We start from the raw sequence: 26,525 nt of genomic DNA, 5'->3' as shown, positions 1-26,525 counted from the left end.
TGAAGGAACAGATTCGACAAACACTTTGTGGAACACTAAAGCGAAATCTTTTCAATCGAACACCCAAATGAACACAAACAGCCAGATGAAAATGAGTGCCCAGACAAACCGTTCTGCAGTTGAACTGTTCATTGTCGTGTGGGGGTGCTGACTTGAGGCAATGAGGAGGGGCATGGGAGAGGCTTGGTGCAGTCAGGCGCAGTTTACGCGCCCTCGATGGTCTGCATCATAACCACTATCTGTTTCATCAAAAATGCATTTGCTGGGGAGAAAGCTAGTGATTGAACTGCAGTCCAAAATATGTCTCGGTGAGCATACTCACTGGCCCAAATACACCAGACGAGTGCAGGGCAGACGTGAATGGCGAGTTTTAGAGAAGTTCATTTTCGAAACGGTTAATTTGAGTAAGCAGTTTGTTTTGACACTTCAGTTCTATTTGAGCCGTCTTCAGTGGGAATGTGGATTCCACAACTGGGACCAACTGGCCTCTACACCAGTATGCATCCCATTGGTGGTTAACAGGAATGTTATTTCCTCACCACCTCATAGACACAACCCAAATAGAATCCTTTGCTAGGCTGATGGGGGACCCTGTCAAGGAAACCTTAGTTATAATGTGGGGTCCTTTGGAGAGGTCATAGGACCCTACTAAGGGAGCCACAATCACATTATCAAAGCAAGCAAAACACTCACGCACTCAGTAGGGCATACATTTTTGGAAGAGCCACTAGGAAGATCATGGTGAAAATAATAATGAAACAAACACAAAACGGAATGAGAATTGAATATGTGTATGTCAACCACAAAGTAGTGATTTTTAGCATGCTGAAAGGAAAATCACATGCAACATGAGGTTGTAAGTGAATGAAGTGGAGGGCATGCTAAATTAAATAGGGGAAGTACAGAAGGGGTTGGGACCGTTTTTCACACCTATCTATAGTAATAGGTCGTCTTTTCATTTGCCTCTTTAAGTCTTTTTTTTGTTTTGAATTTCAGCATTTTTCACGAGAAATGCTTTATAATTTTATTTAGTTCCTTTATTTGTAAAATTATTTTATCCATGCATAAGTGACTTAAGTATGTTTTATGCCAACAATTTCAACTTTAAAAGGCATGAATTTTTTTGTGCAGTTTTTTTTCAGTATAATGGCACCCTATAATGTGCATGCTTAAAAAAAAATATTTTCATTGAGAATACACAGCTACAATGGCAAATGTGGGCTATGATTATGAGTGGGGGAGGTGCATGGCTGATAGGAATTTGTACCACCATAGAAAATTATTTCATGCTAACAGTGCCAATGGTAACATGCAGCCATAATTTATGTGGGTACACCCCCCCAAAGGTCCCCAGTATCTTCATATAAACTTACTTTGGAAACTTGTTATGATGATAATGATATATGTTGAGAATGGCACAATGATTAGTAATAAACAATGTGCCATCAAAAGTCCCATGATTACTCATTTAAATGTGTTATATAGTGAGGTTAAGAATTTCCTTTGACGTATTGTCCAGATAAATATTAAAATACAGCTGATGCTTTGCTAAGCATAAATTAATGTATGGTTAATATCTTTAGTAGTATTATTCGTCCACCTCAGCAAAGAATGTTAAGTTTAGTGCCATATCCATTGTACTTCAAGTAAAAGGAAGACCTCAGAATGACTGCGTACAGCCTGCATCACGTACAATCGTGAGAACTATTTTCAGGAGTGATATGGCAAAATGGAAGTCTAATTGATTTCCCTGGACCAGAAGGAAGGGAAGAGAGATGCGAGAGGTGGGGCAATATCTTTTTGTTGAGAAGTTCGTTGGAAGGGAAATCTATTGTGGGTAGGGGAGGGTGATGGGAATCCATTGCTTGTCATCAGCTGATTGGGCCATCGAGGGCGATGAGAAACGGCAGACTATTCAGGAAATGAACAGAGACCACCGCCTCCTTAAAAAAATACTAGAGTAAGCATGCAGGAAGGTGGAATTTTGCCCTTGAATGATTATTGAAATACTGGCTGTAGAAAGTGACTTGGGAAGCATTTTTTGAAGGTAATCACATGCCTGGCTTTTGTCAAATGCCTGCAACCCACAATGCACCGAGACAAAATCCATTTACGATGCCTCTAATTTACAAACTAAATAAATTTGGTTCACTTTAACTTTGTAACTTGGTCAGACATTGAAGTCAGTGCATTTGAAACTTTCCATTATGACTGCTCATTACGAGGCCTTGTCATCTTATTGGTCAAATGAATAATTTCTAGAACGGAATTCCAATCATATTGTAAGCTTTTTTTTGGAATCAACAAGCCATAATGAAAACAGATCAATGTCAAACACTCCCTAATTAATTTTCAATCTTTTCTGGTATTTTTTGAAAGTAATGGTTTGGACATGATGGTTGAAGGTTATTGGTATACACACTAGTCGCTCAGGCCTACGGTCTTATAAGCCGATTAATTTTTCTTGTTGTTGTGACATTTCAATTTTTTGCTTATCATCATCATCATCATTAGTCAACAATCCTAAGATTGGTTTCATGCAGCTCTCCATTTCTCTCTCTATCTGCTAACCTTTTCATAGTGACACATTTCTTCTCTTTTAGATCTTCTATAACCTGTCCTATGTAACTCATTCGGGGCCGTCCCTTGCCCTTCTTCCCTCCGACCTGTCCTTCCACTGTAGTCTTCATCATGCCTCAAAATGTGGCCAACTAAGTTGTCCTGTCATCTGCTTAAGGTTGTTAGGAGGCTTCTCTTTTCTCCCACTATTCTTAGCACTTCCTCGTAACTTACACAGTCAATCCATTTTGTCTTCATCATTCTTCGGTAGCACCACATTTCGAATGCTTCCACTCTTGACTTCTCTGCTGCTGTCAACGTCCAAGCCTCGCTTTAATAGAGAAACATGCTCCATATGTAGCATCTGATGAATTGTTTTTCTTACTTCTATGCTTGTATTCTCAGCTGTAAGAAGATTCTTCTTTTTGTAGAAAGCCCTCTTCACCTGTGCTATTCTACAGACTATTTCTTTCTTGCTTCATCCATCGTTGGTAATTTCTCATAAATATGTATTTTACTATCATTGAAAGCTTATTCTGTCTTAATAATTTGTAAAATTGTTGATGGCCTATCATCAAGAATCTTCCTCCTTTTTTAGTCATCGATATCCCTCACAGTACTATACCTACCCTCATGAAACTTGCCTCTATCCTTGCAATGTATTTATTTCCATTCCCATGTAAGTGGATAACTTTTATAAGGATTCAACATATATATATATATATATATATACATTGCGTGAAGAGTTCTTGGGATTGGCACCAGGTCAGGAACTGCATCACTCCCTGAGAACTCTTCACGCAGTCTACATGTCAGGAAAGCACTAAATCTTTCTTTATATGCATGAATTCATATTCCAAGTTGTAAATAAGATCATCTAGTCACCTGCGATGATACCTACAAAAATCATATTGTATACAATGCATAATTCAATGTGCAATCACTAGCTTTGAAGAAAAAAAGACATGTTTATTATCTTCATTGCAATAATGAATGTATTCATCAATACTATTCAATGGTTTCTTTGACAAATAATTTTTGAGTTTCATTTTAAATTGCTCCATTGAAGTGAATTTTTTTCATTTATCAGGCAAAATATTTTATAACTTGATACCATACCCTAATGAAAGGGACCATCATCTTTTTGAATTTCCTGGGTGAACATGTGAATTATTCTTGTTTCTTGTAAGGTGCGAGTGGTAATCAGTGTTTTTGGTTAATGACTTGGTATGCTATTTTATAGGCAGCGTAAGATTTTTAATACAAAGGGAAGAAAGGGTTAAAAATTTTGGAGCTTCGAAATGAGGTCGACCAGATTCTCTATTATTTAGATTTCACATGATTCTTTGAGCTTTCTTTTGAATAGTAAATATCCCAGTGCTACTTCAGCTAACTTCCCTGAAAACAATGCCCCAGGATATAAATGGCTGAAATTTTGGTAAATAAACATTTTAAGACATTACGTGGAATGCTGGATTGCAAGTAGCTAAGTTGATATGTTTAAGGTCCTTGACAATTCAGTTGTTAAACTAGCAACATGCCTTGACCATTTCAAAGACTTAACCAAACTAACGTCAAGAAAAGAGATACATATTATATGTTTGCATATTGAATTTCAATACTAATTATTTATACTTTTGGCTGCAGGTGACAATTAAAGTTTATGCAAACAGTTTTTTTTTTAGGTTAATAGTTAGCTTACTATTTCTTAGCCAGAATTGAGTATGTTGAATTTTGGAATTTATTGTAGATCGTGTTAGTTTGGGGATTGAATTAGTATACTTGTGTCATATACAAATAGAATTGTTTTTAGATATTAGAGATGTTCAGGAAAGTCATTTATGCACAAGGTAAATAATTGTGGCCCAAGGATTCTGCTCTGGGGTACGCCATATTTAACATATCTTATATCTGAGGAAAAAGTATTTATTTAGTTTATATTTGACTCAAAATGAGAGATTTGGACAATTTGATATCTATTAGTTGAATAAGATTTTAACCAAATATTGGCTAAGCCTGTAATTTCACTGCTGTTTACACATTGCAGCAACGTGTTTTGGCTGAGAGCATCAAAAGCTTTTGTGAGGTCCATGAACAGCCCTACAGTTAAAGCTTTGTCAAGAGCATTTTTAGTATCACCAAGAAATTCAAATGTGCACGAGATGTTGATCTGTTTTGTCTGAAGCCAAATTCATACTCAGTTGAAATTGCATTTTTGTTTTTGGAAATATAAAAGGCAATTTTTCATGACCTTCTCCAATTTCTTGGAGAAACCTGAAAGTAAGCTTATGGGGCTGTATGTATTACAGTCAGCCTTATCTCCCTTATTAAAGAGAGAGAAAACTTAACTAATCTTTAACTGTTGGAGGAAAAGCCATTCTGAAATTGGCAAATTACACAAGGTGGTTCATTATGAAAGGAATAGAATTTTTAATAATCTTATCAGGAATACCATTAAAACTAGATTACATTTTGCAATGGAGAGAGTGGCCTTTTGGTGGAATTTCTTGCAATGTGGCAGTGTAAAGAAAAGGTTAATTACAGCATTCATATGCAGTTAGCTTATGATGGGTATCTTGAGTTGCATGGGTGTTATTAATTCCATCAAGGATTCTCTCTGGAGTTCCAATATAATTGTCATGAAAGGCATTTGCAACAATTTGATGGTTTGTCACTAGAGAAAATGAATGCCAAACGCTTAAATCCTATGTGTTCAATTTAACACTTTCCCGAAGAATAGAATGGATAAACTTTCTTGGGTTTCCACACTGGTAAGAAAATATAAGAGTGCCGACATTTCAGGTTAAATTCTCTCTTTGAGGGGCACTCTTTTTATTGCTCTCCTAATTAATAATTGACCAAGCTGCCTTTGAGGCATTACCTGAATTTTCTATCCACTGATGGTTATAAGATGATTTAGCAGAATGAATAATTTTGTTGTAATGAGTGATTAATGTTTTGTAAAGTGATCTATTTTCTTCACAGTTGCGTACTGTTTGTAATTACTATGTGTATAGCTCTCTTTTTGTTTTGCTCAAGCTCACAATTTCTGGGGTTATCCAACTTTTTGTCTCGAGTCCATTGTCTGAGCTCCATTATTATATACTAAGAATTGTCAGTAACCCTATATGAAAGATATAAATAGGGACATGCAAATGCGATAACGCGAATTTTAACGCGAATTCCGGGATTTTCCCGCGAAATACGCGATTTCCGGGGTTTTCCCGCGAATACGCGAATTTCGTGTTAATAGCGATTTTCTCCAATTCATGGGCGATTTTCACTAACTCAGACGCGATTTTCACCATTTTTTTCTTCTGCTCATGCTCCTCCCACGAAATTATTTTTCGAGACGTACATTTAAGCCGTAATTTTTTCACTGCATTGGCCGCTTTCCGACGCGACGAATTTCCATGGGCCGCCGTTCACGGCACAGCGCCGTGAGATGTCTCGTTTGAAAGTGGCCTGAATTTCATGGAACCGTGCCGTGAACGGCGGCCGGCGAAAAGTCGTCGCGTTTGAAAGTAGCCTCAAGGTAGCACGATGTGTATTTCACGGCATAAACGGCGCACCGCCGGGCCGGATTGAGCCTTGCCTTGCTGACCGTCAACAACGCCGTGCCGTCAACTGCGCGATTCGACTCGCTTGAAGACATGCATTGAGACCAATGGTTATTTGAAAGCACAGTGCCGTGCCGTTGACGACGGCCGGAGCAAAGCAAAAGTCTGAAAGCGGCAAAAAGTGGCTGTGCGCCGTCTATTCCGTGAAATACACACGGAGCTACATTGTGGCAGCTTTGTGCCAAAACGACTTATCGCCGGCCGCCGTTCCCTGCACAGCGCCGTAAAATTCAGGCCACTTTCCGACAAGACTACTCTCTGGATTTCACGGCGCTGTGGCGGGAACGGCGACCCGCGGAAATTAGTCGCGTCTGTGAGCGGCCAAAGCCGTGAAAAAATTACGGCTTAAATTTACGCATCGAAAAACAATTTCATGCAGAGCAGAAGGAAAAAACGATGAAATTCGCATCTGAGTTGGTGAAAATCGCCCATGAATTGGAGAAAATCCATGGTTTCCACAAAGAAACACCCTCGAGGAAATAAGGCGACTTGTTTGTCCGGAGGATGTCTAAACCGAATTCACGATGTCTACAAAGTAGCAAAAATGCCATGGGAATCTGATGGTTGACTTAATAAAATTACTGGAGGGTTCAAACTATCCAAATACTCACATTCTATAAAGAGTTAACCCTTTCGCTACTAATGACGAAAATATGCGGCAGGGCGTTTCTTGACCCAGGAGACGAAAGGCGAAAATTTTCGTCTGAGATTTTCCTACGCAGGCCTAATGCCGAAAATACGTTTCCTTGCTCTCCTCCTTTTATGACATTCGTGGGTTCGCAAAGTCTTAGTTTCGGGACCCAACACAGGCCAACACCATGGACTGGCAAAATCTGTAACTTCCGAAATCCGGAAGCATGAACCTAGACCCTCGTCTCTTATTACCCCTCTTTGTGGCAAGGGACCGCAGTCATACAATTGTTCATTCAGTTAGTTTGCGAAATAAATATATGGTTCTTTCTCAAAAAATATAAACGAGGAATTGAATTCTTTGTCTTTTGGCAGCATTTATAAATTTCCTGGATATAGACAGTTACTTATGCCACTTATTTTATAAGAGCGCGACCCGGGTTTCAATGAGTAATCATCATCATCAGGCGCTAATTCTGATGATGATGATTACTCATTGAAACCCGGGTCGCGCTCTTATAAAATAAGTGGTATAAGTAACTGTCTATATCCAGGAAATAATGGAATACCACATAGTTAACCAAGAGTTAGTGAATTTAGCATTTATAAATTTTTAAACGAAATTCTACCATAAATATTAACTTATATCTCGATTTCAGTATAAAATCAACATGGAAATTGTTAAGGCATTAAATTCGTTAATGCTGACGGTAGAGCTTCATTCAAAATTTTAAAATTCTCAGAATAAATCGAGGAATTCAATTGAAAGTCTGCAATTTACATGCAAGCAACAATCATCCGTATAGCTATCCACATAAACAAAGCATGAGTTGACAGCGAACCAAGGCTGCTGGTAGGGTTGTAAACCACGAAAGGAGGGAGACCAACTACCCTCAGAGTCCAAGATAATGCAAAATGCCCACTAGGAAGGATCAGAAAAGGTTGGTGTTGAGAGTGTTTGATTATCTGCAAGACCTTTCTTAACAGATGTCCAACATAAATGCTCCATACAGAGGGGACCGAAGAGTCTCATGGAGCGCAGTCCCGCATTCATGTTAAGGAGAGTACTCCACCATTTAGAAAGAGTTAAGGAAGTTAAAAATGAGCCTCGAGAAAATTCATATAGAGTACTTTTTTTTAGATAAAACCACTTATTACATCTGCAAAACATGAAAACCTCTAAAGCAGCTGCTGTAAAGTCAATACCTATGCAGATGGCTGAAAAAGCGTCAACCAAACTTAGTTCTCTTATGGTAGAAGACCTAAGCAGAAAAATAGGTATTTGAAAAGATCTCACAAGGAGACTTTGTCTAACTGATGTCAAGAAAGAAGATGAGACCCTTTTTATTTGAAAGTATACACTTAGGTAGGAATACTGCTGAAGGGTTTTGTCCAAATACGCCCGGGTTTGAGAGAAAAAAGCATTTAAAAATTCAAAAATACGGTCACGTTCAATTTAATTTAAAAATTTCGCCCATTGTTTAAAGGTCGATTTGGCCCAGTGGTACCGTATCGCGCTTTCGTTTTGAAAGGCCAGGGTTCGATGCTCGGAATGAGAAATTTTTTTCCAGTCTGCCACTTTCTCCATTTTTTGTACTTTGTTCCATCTTCTTCAGATTTGTTGATTTCAGACGTTACACGTTTTTTTTACTAGACTGCTTTTTTAGAATAAGCCTTAAATTGACATTCATGTCGCTAGCTTACCTTGCTTCGGATTATTCTTTCCGTTGCCGAGATTCATCCAAATAGGAGTGATATAACTCTGATGCTGGCGTCGTAGTAAAGGGAACTCGTTTCCGAAGCAAAAGATTTTAAACATACCGACTTCGAAGAGTTTCCCAGGTTCCTACTTCGAGTAGAGTTTTACCTGTCTACCTCTATGATCAATTTTGAGTACTCCAAGTGCTAAACGTAGTTCTTCTTACATTTATTGCTGTCAATTAGTCTATTTTTAACTTGGTAATTGTTAGAAATGTTTTATATGCTAAATTTTCAGGATGAAGTGAGAATCGTTACTCATTATAGCTCTTGCCGTCGAATGGACCCCGACTATTGTTTGGCGGGCGGCAGGTGGGATTTTGAAAAGAAATTTTGTCCTTTACACTTGGATAGTTGAAGGGCTGAACCAATAGGACAAAGTTTTTTTAACACTTAATAAACTGAATAGGAGGTTGAAGTTCTGTATTTTTTTTCGGTATGTGTAAAGTGTCCAAAAAGTCATTTTTGACCACCCTGTCAACCATTATCCCCTATTCCTTCTTCCCTAACTGATCGCTAGGCGAGATATGCTCCCCCCTAACTCACCCTCCCCTCAATATCAGTCTCCTTCTTTCTGCGTATCTAGCGGGCAAAAGCTTTCAAACAAACTGTATGAACTGGGGAAGGAGTTGTTGGCACATATGAACTTTTTATTAGCTGGATTATACTACTAGGCTAACTTAAAATTGGTTCATGGCCCGCAACGCTTGAAGTCGATGTCCATACGATCGTATCATTTTTAGATTGGTATGTCGGTTCATCCCTTCCCTTTTCTCTTTCCATGGCCTACCTAGACTCCCACTTTCTGCTACTGACTTGTGCTTTTCTCTGCAGCACGATATCATTCAGCTTTCCCTTCCTTTCATGAGACCATAAGGTATAACCCCGCGAGGAATTGTTGCCGTATACAGGACCATTTCTTTTAGGAAATACCTCAGTAATATAGGACTCCAGAATAAAAGAATTGATTATTACTTATATTGGCAGTGCCTTCTCCAATTTTTCCTTTTTTATTTATTAATTTCCCCTTTACATGAACTCGGATGATATGCGTCAAAAAAACAAGAAAAGCACAAAATTGAAAAACACCATGAACATTTAATAAAACTGCTACCTGAGCATTTGCACTTGCGTTTTTTTAAGTCTTCAGGGAAACATATTTCCCGTAAGTTCTTGAAAACACTTCTATTTTCTACTAACCTTGACGCATACCAAGCATACCTAAGCATATTATTGAATGCTGGCGAGGACAACTGATGATGAACAATGGAATGAATTTTTATTCCATCCTCACGTGAGGAAATCTCCCTTTGCTCTTGAAGAAGAAAGGTGCAGTTCTGGATTCGTGCAATAAACTGTTTTATCTGTCTGTAAAAATATACATCGCACGGCTGGCATAGATTTGTGCACTTCGGTGGTATAATTTTTATGCTGCATAACGGTTCTCCTTCCTCGTCGATAAATAGTTCATCGTAAATGGCAGCATTAGTTTGGCCCCCCCAGGAATCGATAAGCAATAAAAATTTATTGTTTTTAACGTATGGCTGGAGAACATTTTTTAAAAACTTAATATACAACGCAGTTGTAAGTTTTCCAGACTTGGAACACACAACGGAAACGTTTCCAAATTCATTCTCCATTTTCTTCACACTTTCACAAACTCGCGGACCAAAATCACCTCCAGGTTCCTGCATGCAAAAAAAAACTTTAGGAAGCAGCTTTCCTGAAGCAGTAATAGCGTACCGCGCTGTATACGAGTGTGTCATTTTCCTCACGCTCCCAAGAGCCACCTTAACAATTTTGTCTCCTTTGTTAGAGAGCGTCCTCTTCATATCAACCCTGTACGCACACCCGGTCTGATCTGTGTTTATTACGAAATCCTTATTATAATTGGAAATCAGGCTTCTTGCTTGCTTCTGAAACTTCATTGCTGATTGCAGGATTTCTTCGATTGAAGCATGCTCCCTTGTTGACACATATTTCGTAATTTTGCGTTGTACAATTCGGTGTCTCTTCTTTAAAGATGCCACCCATGAAGCACTCGCAAAGAATTCAAACTCTTGCGATATGTGCTGAAACGACGCGGAAATGGCCCATTCCTGTAGAGTCCTGGTCATCACCGGCTCATTCATGTTTCTAGCTTCCACAAAGCGATCGTATACCCATCTGTCGATCATTTCCAGCTCATCGCGTTTCGTTCCCCCTGATTTTATGTCTTTCTCCCATATGGCTAACATTCCCTTATGTTTTAAATGCACCGAACCTAGGGTTTGAAGGGTGGCAAGGCTCCATTTAGGATGTTCCTTAGCCATATTCACAACTTTCACTTTAACATCTAATGGGATGTGCTGGTGAGTCGACCTTTTGGGGCTGGGATCATACTCGCTGTGGTCCGTCGGCGATGAGTCATCACTGGACCTTTCTTCGCCTAAAATTCCTGCTACATCATCCGGCACTAGGAGATTGTCAGATTCACCGGCACTAAACAGTTCCTCTACTTCTTCAAACTTGAACTCATTCAAAATATCAAAAAAACTCCCAACAACTTCATCTCCGATTAGTTTGGAGCATCGCGTGACAGAAGCGTTTTTTGGGTCGTTAATAGCCTGCATCCCACGCAAAGTGTCCGTAATGTGATAAAATATTTGCATTCAATAATAAATACTATTAAAAATAATGGACCACGAATAGGGTTTGCTACAAAAAGCATTATTTACATCATTAAAATATGCCTACCTTCAAAATGACGAACAGCTCCCGTTAAATCATCTTTGCTAAAAGCATGTTTTAACGTTGAATAACAATCGTCTACGGCACTGCCACTAGAGGGCCCAGGGATTGGATCTGGTTCCATTGTATACACAGGTAAAATACTTATTTCGCACGGTATACTCAATTATGAAGCCCTTATTCCAAACTTCTGCCCTTCAGATGTCAACTGATGAAGGTTTAGGCTCAAACTAATGCCAAAGATAGGAAAATGCGAACAATATCCTTTCAAAAAAGGATACGTAAATTGAATTATTCAATCAAAAAATTAAGGCGGAACTTCGACCGCCAGTTTGGATTAGCACGTGTTAAAATAAAATTCGTCCTATAGTTTGTCCAAACAGAGACGGCGGGTAAGAGATTAAGGCACCGCTCATTAGCCCAACAAAGGCCGCGTACCTGCCGCCCGCCAAACAATAGTCGGGGTCCATTCGACGGCAAGAGCTATAATGAGTAACGATTCTCACTTCATCCTGAAAATTTAGCATATAAAACATTTCTAACAATTACCAAGTTAAAAATAGACTAATTGACAGCAATAAATGTAAGAAGAACTACGTTTAGCACTTGGAGTACTCAAAATTGATCATAGAGGTAGACAGGTAAAACTCTACTCGAAGTAGGAACCTGGGAAACTCTTCGAAGTCGGTATGTTTAAAATCTTTTGCTTCGGAAACGAGTTCCCTTTACTACGACGCCAGCATCAGAGTTATATCACTCCTATTTGGATGAATCTCGGCAACGGAAAGAATAATCCGAAGCAAGGTAAGCTAGCGACATGAATGTCAATTTAAGGCTTATTCTAAAAAAGCAGTCTAGTAAAAAAAACGTGTAACGTCTGAAATCAACAAATCTGAAGAAGATGGAACAAAGTACAAAAAATGGAGAAAGTGGCAGACTGGAAAAAAATTTCTCATTCCGAGCATCGAACCCTGGCCTTTCAAAACGAAAGCGCGATACGGTACCACTGGGCCAAATCGACCTTTAAACAATGGGCGAAATTTTTAAATTAAATTGAACGTGACCGTATTTTTGAATTTTTAAATGCTTTTTTCTCTCAAACCCGGGCGTATTTGGACAAAACCCTTCAGCAGTATTCCTACCTAAGTGTATACTTTCAAATAAAAAGGGTCTCATCTTCTTTCTTGACATCAGTTAGACAAAGTCTCCTTGTCAGTTTTTGATCCCCAAGAAGTTCCGTCTACAGACATGAACCCTGACCTAAAAACAAAAAATTCATGGCCTGGAATCAATGGAGACAGAGAAGTTGATGTTGGGGTTGGGAGAATTACAGAAACTACTACAAAAGCAAAATTCCCGCGGTTCAGTGGATGTAATTACAGCAATCCAGGAGCTCAAATGTCTGAGACATCGTTTGCATCTAAGTGCCTTTAAGCAATTTGGATCCCTTCTGCAAACATGGACTGAGAAAGATTTCTTTCCTGCTATAGCACTGTGTTAACAGATAAGAGAACCAATGTAAAAGATGACAACTTGATCACAATAGCAATATTTCATTTGAAATTACAGACATTTAAAAGTAATTTCTCTCTATGTAAGCTATATATATGTATACGCGAAGGATAAATATGTAAAATAGGTTAATTCAGTCAATACTCCATGTACATTATTGCTTTAATTATTCCCGATCAATAATATCCTAAATTTAGGGCAATGGGTGGGCCACTGGAAGGATGGCTCTCAATCAACATAAATTACTTTGCCGTTAAAATAACACCGATTTCAGGGCAAAATAACATCGCTTTTGTAGAAAAATAACACCACTTTTGGCTATAAAATAACCCCACCTTTTGCATGTCCCTAGATATAAATAATACAGAGAGATGTGTCATCGACCTAAGATGTATTCTTGTGGACCTCTATTTTATTATATATCCTTTATTGTATGCATTAATTTGGCAGGTAAAAGATTCTTCTAAGTTTTCAAATAAATTGTGGTACTTGTGCACTTATCAACGCATCATTACATCCTTAATTTTCCTATTAATAAGCTTTAATGCCATTAATTCAATCAAAGATTATCAGTCCATTTTTTTTTTTTTTCAAATACTTTTTCCTTTATTCCCGCCACACTTTTTCAATTAGTAGGTAAGTGCTAATATTGTATTTAAGAATATTTGAATGATAAATTATTAGTCTGATCATTAATTCTTACTGTTATTTATCATTGTGTGTATTGCGTATCTGCTCCATTTTTTAATCTATTTCTGCACTCCTCTGTGTTTTGTGATGCAGTTTTAATTGGTCTGAATCTATGTAGTGTCTCTGTTGCATGATCCTAAGACAAATCAATGTTATGATTATTTTATTTTAAGATACCAGAAAAAAGAAGGAATCAGTGGCACAAAGCATTTAATGTATGTTCATCCATCATTTTGAGCAGGAGTTTACTTGGGAGTGACGGAGGTGATCTCAGAATGCGTGGCGGCGACCGCTCCAAGTCAGATGCGGGCAACACTTTGACGGGTGATGGATTGGGAGGGGAGCACCCTCCCGAGTTGCCACCTCGGCTGGCAGGTGGCGTCAGGAGTGGGGGATCTGGTGGTGCGGACACTCCTGGACTTCGCCTCTCCAGCAACAGCAACTTTGAACTGTGCACATCTCGCACAGACATAGAACAATGTATGTCGTATTTGCTAACTGTTCCCTTGTGTTGTTTTCATCTTCTGCATTCATATCATTCAGATTAGAAAATTAGTCATCTTGATCTCTGCATTCTATTTGAGTTTTCACCGCGTCCATTGTGTTTTAGTGACAACAGTTTAGGGACTGCAATGTCAGCGAAACTGTTGTCACTAAAACACAACGGACGCGGTGACAAACCGAATAGAACGCAGAGATCATCTAATCAACGCCGCGAAAATCTTCGAACCTAAATTAGTCATCTTATTTTAATTCTCAAGCTTGTCTTAATATTTTTATAAGCCAGTGTGTAGAATTATTTTGGAACTAATGTTATTTTATAATGTTAAATGGTATCAATTAGTATGCACCGCATAAATAACATCCGACAGCTTCACCCAAAGATTACAAAAGATGCCTTTTTTAAATTAGTTTGTTGGGTTTTTTTTTCCATTACTGGTACTTTTAATTTTGGATCCATCCTAATACAGTCCAGCCTCCTGATGGCATACATGCCTGGGGCTAAAAAACATTGTCTCATATTCAGGGGTGTCCCTTGTTAGGGATACCTGCTGTTTGGAAATATTCTTCAAAGCCTTGACCATGTCATTCAACAAAAGTAAAATAATTAATGCATTGCATTCATTTTTTAATTTTGAAATTGATTAATAAATGTTTTCAGTATTTTTGAATTAATCAATAAATTTATCTGGAATAATAATTAATGTTACCTAAATTATTAAAAAAATTACTTGAATAATCATGACTGAAGGACTTATGAAGTTCGACTAGGGAATACACTGGGAAGGGTCACTTACCTCTGACCCTCTATGTTCTCTAAGGGACTTTAAAATCCACCAAATGGTAAGCAGTAGGATTTAAACAGCAGTTGCTTACAATACTTATAGTTTATTTTCATTCGCCATGTATTTTCATTGATTTTCCAATGCGTAGGTGTTTTTTCTTTATTGGTTTTGCATTGTGGCAAATGCAGTGGACTCTCATTAATACAAATGATGTTGTTATGAAGCCATTGGTCACAGTAATGGGGTATGGTAACATATGGTAAATAAACGTCATTGCAAGTTTGTCCCTGTTTAGAAATTTTGAATCGAAGTCGATGTACAAACAGTAGGGAAAAAATCTTCATGAAGTTTTAATAGGTGCAGCATGGGATCTAAAACATCGACAGTACTACAAATCAAAAAGCTTTGCTGTATGTTCTCCCCTTTCCTTTGCATTCTAGAAATTTCGGGCAAGCTCTGCATGTTTCACTGAAGCTATTAAGCTAGTTCATGGTTAAATAAAAACACAGTACTATTCCACAACCTTATATTTTTGCAGTCTACTAGTTTCAACGTTACAACGTCATTATCAAGACTAACTGAGAAAAGCATACAACATCCAGCCTTATTTATCCAACAATAGTGTGAGGGAATATGATATAATATCTTGATAATGACGTTGTAACGTTGAAACTAGTAGACTGCAAAAATATAAGGTTGTGGAATAGTACTGTGTTTTTATTTAACCATGAATATCTCATCGTTCCACCAAGTAATGCCTAAATCTGTTGATACTATTAAGCTAGGTTCAGGGTAGAAGGTTTCTAATGCATTAGCAAACCTATTAATGCACTGACAGTATCCAAGGTTTGGCAAGGGAAAATTATTATTAAAAGGAAATAAAGATTTTATTTTTCAATTTGCCGTAGTGTTCTAGTAGTGTAGTAAAATGTGTTCCAATATGAGTGAAAATGTTGATTATAGTTATCTTCTCTAACGAGCACGGAGAGGGTGGGGAAAGGGTGAGAGAGAAGCCATCTGCATAGTGTCATGTGATTCCAGAAGTGTTCATTCATAGTTGGTTCTAGTGTTTGTCTTCTCCTGGCAATTATAAATATTGTTATTGACAAAGAGATGAGGAAGCGTGATAGTCTAATGGTTAGTGCTTTGCTGCTGGCCATTGGTCCTGGTTTCAGAGTTCAGGTGAATTCTGTGGACACCCCACTCGAAAATCCTTGAAGTGCAAAGGGAAAGGGACTGCCCCGAATCCGTGAATCCCATCCTCGCCCCTTCCCATTCTCCAGGTTCGAGCACTGAGTGAGTGAAGTTGAAAGTACTGCTGATGACCTCAATTATTATTGAGCTGCATTCAGGATAAATGTTTGCTTGATTGCAGTGTCTGAAATTGAGGGAGATGTGTCTGTGTCGTTGCGGGAGTATCCGTGGTTCCATGGCACACTTCCACGCTCAGAGGGTGCTCAACTGGTGCTGCACGAGGGTGCTGGTGGCCATGGAGTCTTCCTCGTTCGCCAGAGTGAAACTCGAAAGGGAGAATTTGTTCTCACTTTCAACTTTCAAGGAAGGGCAAAGGTTTGTTTAAGGAATTTACTGCTCATTATGAAAAAAAATGGACGGAGAGTTGGGAGTTTTTTTTCCAGCATACTGTATGCTGTCCTGGCATGTGAAACAAATTGCAAATTCAGATCACGTAATGGGAAAAAAAAACTTAAAATATGCCTCGGACGCTACAAAGAGTTATACCTTTTTACCCTTTTATTTCCTAAGTTAAGACTTTTTTTATGCCTCCAAAACTAACTTGTGGATGCTCACAAGCCTGTGAGTAATACTTTGTTTATGTTTAGATGGTGCTCGTTGGTGCTTAATTCATTTTTTGCCTCCATTCCTTCGTGCCCCTTCTTCTTCTCTCCATGAGTAAATGTAACTTTGCGAAGAGTCAAACAGTATGAGCAAAATGTGCTGTGAGGAAGCTCTCACAAAAGAGTAACATTGCCATTGCTAGCCAAAAGTTTGGAGAGAAACACCCTTCATAACTTTAACTGCCTTTTTTTGCATAAAGAAAATTTTCATAGATATCCTGAACCACCCTTAAACATTACACCATATGAGATGTAAGTTTGGTGATTAAGCAAAGTACAAATGCATCCAAGCTTGAAATGATTCTAGCTTGCCATATGATCATAATAACTTTAGTGGTAAGTGTCTTCAATAAAGAGGATTCGTGATTGTCCCAGTCAAGATTTCATTTATTAAAAAGTCATGAATGTGTGTGGAATATCCTTTTTGTGCCGTTGAATTCTTTAATATTAACCCGTAAACTGTGATGTACAGTCTGAGAGACCTCTGCATTTCTTAAATCATGAATATTTTCATAATTATTACTTCAAAACATCTATAATTCTTGTTAGCTTCATATTTTTATGTAAAAAGGACATAGAACTCTAAAAATTTAATGTCCTTATTATTTGTTTCCATAAATATGCTACTAAATTCGATTAGCGGTCTGTGAGACCTTCGTCACTAAATTGGATAAATCAAATAACGTAATCCTGGTGGAAATGATTCAACAAGTTGTTAGAAACAATTCTTAGTGATTTTTTATGCATAAGAATAATTAATAATTTGTAAGAAGCATTTTTAATTGCACTACTTGAATTAAAGAAGCTGTACAAGAATTGCACGTCACTGGTTAAGGGTTAAGAGTATATTAACTATGTACTGGGGGTTGTTTTAGGTGGAATTAAAAAACTGTTGTCGTTGATTGATTTGCACTCAAGTGATTGATAGCACTGCAGGATTGGGTAATTGTATCATTTAAATACTTGCTTACAAGGAAATCTTTACATGTGAATATCTCTCGTACCCGGGTCTATGTGGAAGAAAGCCTTGACACTTTTTCTATCTTACCTATATAGTTTTAGAAAATAACATCCGCATCCAGATCCCGAACATCACTTTGGCGATGTCTCCTTGTTAGTAGAGATCTATTAAACAGAAGTCCCGATCAATTGTAGGAGTGAATCATGCATGAGGTATTTTGACCATGAAGTGTGGTTGAGGGGTAACGAGTCGTCGTAGCAAGGATGGGAGATCTTAGTTACAGCAGTATTTCTCTTTGAAAATGATTGTTGTCCCCCTCTTCCACCCCCCCCCACCTACCCAAGGCCCAACTGAAAGTTGTGAGGGAACAAAACTTTACCCCTTATGATGATTTAACTTTATAGTTATTCCCATAGTGGTTGACTGTTTCTGCTTGTAGTGCATGCTGTTTTTAAAATTCCTCTTTTGCCATGGAGTTCCAAATTTTTAATTTGATTTGCTTGAAAAAATGAAAAACAGGAGACATGCTGAATTTAGTAAAGTGAGGGTAACAGTTAAAAGTTGACCTCGTACTTGCATAATTTATGGTAACAAAACCTCCCTCTGCTTACACTTGTAAATTTTGTCTTCAGAAGAGTCTTCAGAAAATAGTTTGTTGCATAACTTTCAATTAGCTTTAGCAATTACATTTCTTTTTGCTTAGGGATTTTTTTTACTGGCATTGAGCTTTCTGCAAGAAACTGCTGTTGAAAGGAGGATTTGCAAAATCTTGCTTGCTCTCAAGGAAACCTTACGATTGTTAACCTGAAAGAAGAACACTCAATTTTCCGTAGTAGCTTTAAAAACTTTTTATGCTAAGACTGTTTTCTGTCTTTCCATCATCTTCTAGTTCAGACATACCTTTTAATAATGATGAAATGTGAAATAATGAAATGATGTAAAGATATCAAGACTGATTGTAAAATTGTATCTAATACCACAGTAGGATTGCCGTTGTTCTCATTTAAATGTTGGAAAATTCCACAAAATGTTTTCCACTATATCGATCATGTTATTCTCATAATCATTTATTACTGCTTATGCTTTTCCTTGAAGATTGCATGGTCTCAATTAGATTGTTCTGCGGATTACTTTAAAATTTGGAGGAAGCGACCAACAGCACAGGTCATTTTGTATGTTTGAAATGGCCTGTTAGGGGAAAAGCGGAGAGAAATTTTGCATTGGTAATAGCTTGCTCATAATGAAAGGTGTCAACGGGATTATCCCATGGACTGAGAGAATTGCGTTACCTCCACTGCACAAACGCTCAACAATTGCCCACCGAATCAAATCCAGTCATCTAGCAGCCCTAATTGTAATAGATGAGCAGATTTTATTTGGTGGGCAATTGTTGAGCATTTGTGCAGTGGAGGTACTGATTACATGTCCCAAAGAACACAATTAGGAATTGGGCAGTCTGAAAAATTTCTGCCTCCACTGGGATTTGAACCTGAGCCCGGGTGTTGAGAAGCCACCACACATACCCTGACCTCTAATTTAGGCTTCACTGGAAATTTAGGCCTTCAGTCACCGATAATCTTCCTTCAAGGCAAAGGGGACCCTAATGGGTAGAAAGGTTGTCTGCTGACCAAAGAGTCTTGGGTTCAAATCTCTGGTGAAGCCTTGGGACACCCCCTCTTAAAATTCTGGAAGAGTGAAGTGGCCTAGGGAAAGCAACTGGCTCCCACACCCTGAATGTGTTATGTTCACACACCTTAGAATAAGTCTGGGGTGAGCTCTACCCTCACCTATGCAAACCAACCTTTGGGTTGAATTGCAGAGTGAGTGGGCCAAGGCAAATTGCTTTTGTCCCTCGATGACTTCAGGTGTTTATAGCCTTGTTTTTGATTGCAGCACCTTCGCATGACGCTTAACTCCGAGGGGCAGTGCAGAGTGCAGCACTTGTGGTTCCCGACCATATTTGACATGCTGGAGCACTTTCGTCAGCACCCTATCCCCCTCGAGTCGGGAGGGGCGTCGGATGTCACCTTGACAGAGTATGTTGTGGCGCCAGCGGTGGCAGGGAGTGTGTCTAGCAGCAATGGCCGCTCATCAACGGGACCATCGGGCACAGGGGATAGGGATGGGCGAAGGCCTCCGGTCATACCGGAGCCCAGGGAGGTCAGTCGAGTTTGTGTTTCATTTAATTCATCCATCTATTCTCTATCCATCTTCTGGGGTCTTTTCAATCTCCATTCTCCACAAACCATCCATTATCTTTCTCCTGAATTCTCCTGTTGCTACTTAATTACTCAAGGAAATGCACCTTTGACTAGGAAGTGTTTATTGTTCTGGAACAATTTTAGAAAAGGGTCTTTAACGAAGTTGGTTGGATGTATTTGGGCCAAAATTTTCAGCATTGGTTTTAAGCCCAGTCTTAAAGAAAGAGGTGCTACTCATTGAATTTGCATTGATGAGATTTCCTGGATATAGACAGTTACTTATACCACTTATTTTATAAGAGCGCGACCCGGGTTTCAATGAGTAATCATCATCATCAGGCGCTAATTATAATTTGTTTATCTTGTTGTTAATCTTGTTGTTACCTAGTTACTTGATGAATTTTAAAACGGACGCCAGAATAGGTGAAAAGGATGGGTAGAGGTATTCATTTATAAGGGTATCATCTTGATTTTCAATAATTTTTAAAATTTCTAACTGTTCCCTAGAATCCAGTTCTCGGCGGTCATTGCAAAAATTTAAAATATTCATTTTAAAATCGCTTCTGTGGCAGTTACATATTAAGTGCTTCGCAAAATTACTCTTTTCATCTTTATTATGTTTGTAAGCACTTAAATGTTCTTTTTTCCTAATTTCAAAACTTCTTCCTGTCTGTCCCACGTATACACCATTGCAATCGCTGCATTTCAAAGAATATACTCCACATCTATCCAATCGGTCTATATGGTCCTTGCATTTAACGATCAGTCTCCTTAAGGTGGAATAAGGTTTAAAAGCCAAGCGGAATTTGTCCTTGGGTAAATGATGAGCCATTTTCAGAGAAAGTGCATCGAGGTACGTCACTGTGCACCACTGCTTCTTTTTATCCTCGTCCGCCGAAAACATTTGGTCGATAGCCAATCTTCTCTGTTTTTTTAAAATCAGTTTATCTATTAAATTTTGAGAATAACCGTTGGCAGAAGCAATTTGTTTAATGGTGATGATTTCTTTCTTAAAGTCTTCTTTGGAAAGTGGTATGCTTAACAGGCGATGAATCATGGAATGAAAAGCCATAAGTTTGTGTGAGTAATGGTGTCTTGAACTTGCTGGGATGACATGATCGGTATAACAGGGTTTCCGAAAAATGGAGAAGGAATGCCGGCATTTATCGAGTTTGATTGTAAGATCCAGATAATTTAAGCAATGGTTGGAGTCTCTTTCACAGGTAAATGAAATTGTAGGATGGATGTCATTCAAAAAACTCAAGAACATATCCAGTTGCCGATCAGTTCCATTCCAAAGCACAATAATATCGTCAACGTACCGGTACCAGTATACCACAGACTTTAGTAGGCTATGCCCTGAGCTAAAAATTTTCCTTTCCAAACTATCAACAAAAACATCTGTCAGCAACGGAGAAAGTGGTGAGCCCATAGCGAGGCCACTACTTTGTTTGTAAAATTTACCATCGAACTTGAAATAATTTTGTGCCACACATATTTTGAGAAGGGTGGAAAATTTTTATATGAATATATAAAATGAATAAATGAATGAATACCTCTACCCATCCTTTTCACCTATTCTGGCGTCCGTTTTAAAATTCATCAAGTAACTAGGTAACAACAAGATTAACAACAAGATAAACAAATTATAATTAGCGCCTGATGATGATGATTACTCATTGAAACCCGGGTCGCGCTCTTATAAAATAAGTGGTATAAGTAACTGTCTGTATCCAGGAAATAATGGAATACCACATAGTTAACCAAGAGTTAGTGAATTTTGTTGATGAGATTGCTAAGATATTTATTCGGCGTTGCCAACTGAGGTGTAGCACTTGCCTTTACACAATCCTTTCCTGTTTTTTGTTTTATATGCAGTGTTCTGTGGATATTTCTTAATGATTTCTTAGATGCTGATTTCTCAATTTTCATGTGTAAAATAAAAAGCTAATCTAATTGTAATGGTATCAGATATGTACTGACTATTTAAAAAATCTCTTTCTTTAGTTTCAAATATGGAGTAAAATTTAGGTTTGAAGAGAAGGGTTATAATGTCTTGAATAGATTTTTTTGGAAGCTTCATGTGTTGATGACTTTTTCTCCAATACACAACAGATATCTCAAAATATGCCTTGAAGTTTGACTGGATCAGCTTAGTATATCAAAGAATAACATTTGCATGATGTGAAGATACTCTGTGAGTGGAAGGAAATAGTATTTCTGCCCCTATAGATGAAGTTGCCTCGATCCCCCTAATGTTCCATTTATTGAAAACCTTTAGAAATTGTGTAGTTTAGTGTCTTCAACCAGGGTAAAGGACTTGTAAAAAATATTTGGGGGGCCCATATCGGAGGTCTTGCTCAGGGAAGAGGTTAAATTCAAAGTGTGTCGCAGCACCGAAACACTATCATGATGCACACCACTTGTTTTCAGCTAACCTGCCTTCTACTGTATTAATTATTCGTTTAAACTCATTATTGAATGTTTTTTAAAAGGTAACTATCGTCAAGCATGGGGAAAAAAATTACTGATATATTTTTGTGATTTCACAAAGCATAATATAACTTAATTATTTTCTTGAATTATTGAGGGGGCTTGGCCCCCCCAAACAAATCTTTGAGGGGGCTCGGGCCCCCTCAGGCCCTATGGAGTCGGCGCCACTGTCTTCAACTCAATATGCAACCTTTTAATGAGAATTATCGTGCATAGCGATATTGTCAAGCTTTGATTTATAAAATGAATATGTGTTACATTAAGTATTAATTAAAATATTGTCAATCCTATGAGTATGCTGCTTCCAGCATGTTACGTGTTGTTTCAGCTACGTTTTACACTGATCAACTCAAGGCAGGTTTCTAATATTTTTAGAATTTCACTCAATGGTTCGTCTTTTTGCCAACAAATACATTGCTGTGACTCTTCATTTTTACATTATAAAAATCCAAGTATATTTTTTAATGCATATGTGTTGTTAGGTACAGTGTTTTGGTGTTCCATTTCTGGAAACTAGGCAAATCCTCTACCCCTTGGAATCATAGTAATTGGGTCCCATTATTTAATTCATTTTTCAATTCACATGAACATCAGAAAGAAAACTTAAATGAAATAGCCCTTTTTTTTATAGAGATATAATATTATGAATGAGTACCATGTTGCTGTGAATATAGAACTTCTTCATTAAAGGAGAGTACTGACTTCCTCATTGAAGTAATGAATTCAGTCCTCCCCAAAAGTAAAGGGAGTACCGCATTCAAGTGTGATTTTTTTCTAGAAATTGAGTCCTTTTAAATTGGGGGAGTACAGTATCTGATGTATTTTTTTATCCCACTGATAATGCTATAGCGCCTGTTACTGATGAGTATGGAGCAACCTCAGTTGTACTATGCTCCAGATTCTAAGAAAAAAATGTCGTAGTTTCAAGAAGTTGTGCTTTAAGAAGCATATTTACCATAATTTTAAGAAAAACACATCATATTATTAACAATATTATCCCATTTTGAGATTTTTGCTGTGTATATAAATCAACACAAGAAAAACAAAAAATTATTTAAAAAAATTTAATTAATTCAACAACTCTGCCTATTTTGCATTCTTAAATAATGCTGGTAAATATTTTTTTCTGAAAAACATGAATGAAATATAAGAAGTAGTGCTTTTCTTTGTTATAAATCTTATATTTTTCTTTTCCATTGAATAAATATATTATACCCTCAAACAGTAAATGTAAAACATAGTTACATAAAATTATCTGATTTAATTAAAACTTAAGAGTGAGGCTAAGCTGATTAAAATAATCCTTGATGGAATACCATTTGCTTCAAATGAGGCTGGTGATAGTTCACTCTAGACTTAATCAATGGGACGAGTGACGTTTGGCAAGAGGTTAGCAGCATTCTACAACAAAAATTGATTTACATGTAAATAGGTTAGCGTGGTTAGATTAGGCTTTTTGCATCGTATAACTGGGGGTGTTGTGCAACTGAAGGTGAACAACTGTGGTTCCACTAAACTCTAAAGTTCTTGAAAGTAAAATAGTTACTAATCATCAATGTTTTACATAGTGTCATTCTCCTTATGATTATTCAAAGCTATTCTAAATACAAAAAAAAAGAACTTCATTTCTACATTTTTCCAATTAATGTTATTCTATCCCAATGGGCAATAGGTCTTGCCATTCCGGCTGCAGAAGAGGGATAAATGGTAGAAAAACAATCAGCAAACAAACTATAAAGTAATCAATAGCGTAACCAAAAGCATCATAGGATATGAAGAAACTTGGGTATTTTAATGTCATGTAAGACTTATCTGTGGATTTGCCTAGCATTCCATTTTTGGAACACCCTGCAGTTAAAGAAATTGATAGGATGCATTTTTTAAATTATCCTTGATTTATTACGCTCATCTCACTATGCTCTATAATGCAGATGTCTATAATTAAGTCTGTTTTGTGAAATTACTTTTTTAATTTTCTTAACCTTCTACATTAAAGGTTCAATAATGTTAGACTGTGAATTTATCATGTAAAAAAATCAATTGCTGATTGCTGTTGCTTTGTTGCCATTGTTGCTGATTGAAAGTGCTTTAACTTAAAGTATCCCTCATGTACTCACTCCTCCTCATGTTTGATTTTTTTCTTACACATTGGAGCTGATTATTGCGAATAAAATTACTTTATTAGTGAGGTAGTGTCTTGTGGTTGAATAGCCCCTGTTATGAACAGGATGTTTCTCCTTAAAACTTTCTTTGGATATATTTTGGGGTGTGGATGGATTTGAGGCAATTTGGTATGCACAATGTGAGGTTGTGAATTGTGATTTGAGAAAGGCTTAACTTAAATCAAGTCTGATAATTTGTCATATCGTTCATTTATTCCCTTGAGGGACGAAGATTTTAAATTTTACGGAAGTGTGTAAATCTAATGAACTGAATGTAAGTACATTATGGTTTTGCAAACTTTAAATCAATTTTTAACTTAAGGTTCTTTTGGTTGGTGTAAATCATTGCAAGAGACCTTCCAGTAAATAAGCCATATTCACCATCTAATCATGATCATCAGCAGATCCCTCTGGATATTTATGGCTGTGGATTTGCCTGTTCTAAGTATTCATTGCTTTATAATGAGACTTTTATCATTCTATGAATGCTTAGGTAGCACCAGGATTAGGATATCACAACTTAATGAATTAACATTTTGCTTACAGTTTCACTTCAATTAAAAATAAACTACACGGTCTCCGTTTTGATACCGAGGATGGAATTTTTACATACATATTCAGTGTTTTGTTTTTTGGTTGTGTGATATAGGTTTGTGTTTGTTTTGGAGGAAATCGCCTCCTGTAGTAAAGCTCACATTTGGATTTTCTTTATGTACTTTTTTTTCTTTGATTCTTTTTTTAACATTCACACATTTTGTTCATCCTTGGACTCCTTAAAATTTTTCTTTACACATCATCATACCATCTTCTCACAACTTCTGCTAATTGTGAAATGTACGTGTAATTCATAGGTGTGAACATCCCAGGTACGACAGAACCCACTCAAAGAATTGGTGCCCATAACTTTGGATTTTGATGTGAGTAACTTTTGCAGATTGATTAAATCTCAGACTAAAACCTTATTCTCGCAATTAAATGGTTAATGGAGGATGAGAAATCTCCCTTTAATTTCTTTAATGTTGCTATTGAATCTTGATAGGAGGGCCTCACTAGATAATTATCTTCATTAGATTTCAGTCCTCATTTTTGCATTTCAAATTCATTGTTTCATGCTCACATGCAGGCGGTAAAATTAGGCTATTCATTTATTTTTATTTTTCGTTGCTAGAGTTTGTAAATGATTAGGTTTTAATGACTAAAGCTGATTTCACATGCATGCAAGACTGAGCAAAACTGTGTGAAGCATATGCAAGAGCCTATAAGATGCTTCACTTCACAGTTGTGAGAATCGCGACGTAAAAAGCGAATCATCTGATTGGCTCTCCTGTGCTCTTTGTGTAGTTTTTCTCATTTTCCCATGCATTTGAATCCAGCACAAGTCCTGGTCCATTATTTAAGAAGAAGAAGTTTTGAGGAGTGACCTTTCGTCATATAATTAAATTAGTTAGATCTGATTAAACCCCACTCTTGCTTTTCCTCTTAATTAATCAATCATGCCATTTACAGTGGAAGCTCGTTTTAGTGGGTGCAACTTATAGTGAAAGTGGTGTTATAATGATTGATGGGCAGTGCACCTCCGAAAGACCCACGATTAAAATGTAAAGAAATATGGATGTAGCAAGGCCAAAAAGTCCCTGCCATTTTATGTGCTTAGTTTTATGAGGTGTATCTATTCCGAGGGTGCACAACTGGTAAACTGGAAAGTAGAGAGGGGTCACCCATTTTACTGGTGACAGGTGAAATTTCCAAAACTCCCAAAACAAGTGTAGGTTGTTTATTTTGTCATCCACTAAGCATTTAACACGTTGACTGCCATGCCGGTCATAATGACCGGAGTCGAGTGGCTCCCGTCACGCCACGCCGGTCATAGTGATCGGCCTCCGAGCGACTGTTTCAAAGTGGATTTCTGATGCCACGAGTGACCGGAATCTCTTGCTAACGTATGGGCCATGACCGTTGTGGCGTCAGAATATAAATATTTATTTTAAAGTAAAGTACAAAAACACATTTAATGTTTCATGATCCGGGAATAGTTAACGGAATGAAAAACACTAATGGCATCAGGGG

The 26,525-nt window shown here is 37.6% G+C and overlaps 1 protein-coding gene across 2 annotated transcripts in view; it reads left to right on the top strand.

Annotated features, from left to right (window-relative positions):
* Positions 1-26,525, top strand: part of LOC124156524 (SH2B adapter protein 1) — a 37,920-nt gene that overhangs the window by 2,676 nt on the left and 8,719 nt on the right. The window contains exons 4-7 of one of the 2 annotated variants that reach the window (XR_006864342.1): positions 13,741-13,979; positions 16,161-16,354; positions 19,496-19,762; positions 25,310-25,375. Coding sequence is in view for 1 of the 2 variants with exons in the window: in XM_046531116.1 (XP_046387072.1) it covers positions 13,741-13,979; positions 16,161-16,354; positions 19,496-19,762 (700 nt within the window). In the remaining variant the exon portion in view is untranslated. The remainder of the gene's footprint in view (positions 1-13,740; positions 13,980-16,160; positions 16,355-19,495; positions 19,763-25,309; positions 25,376-26,525) is intronic. The other variant, XM_046531116.1, reaches the window with a different exon arrangement.

The sequence above is a fragment of the Ischnura elegans genome, chromosome 3, assembly GCF_921293095.1.
Source record: "Ischnura elegans chromosome 3, ioIscEleg1.1, whole genome shotgun sequence".
Taxonomy (NCBI): Eukaryota; Metazoa; Arthropoda; class Insecta; order Odonata; family Coenagrionidae; genus Ischnura; species Ischnura elegans.
This window is presented reverse-complemented; position numbering and strand designations above follow the sequence as displayed.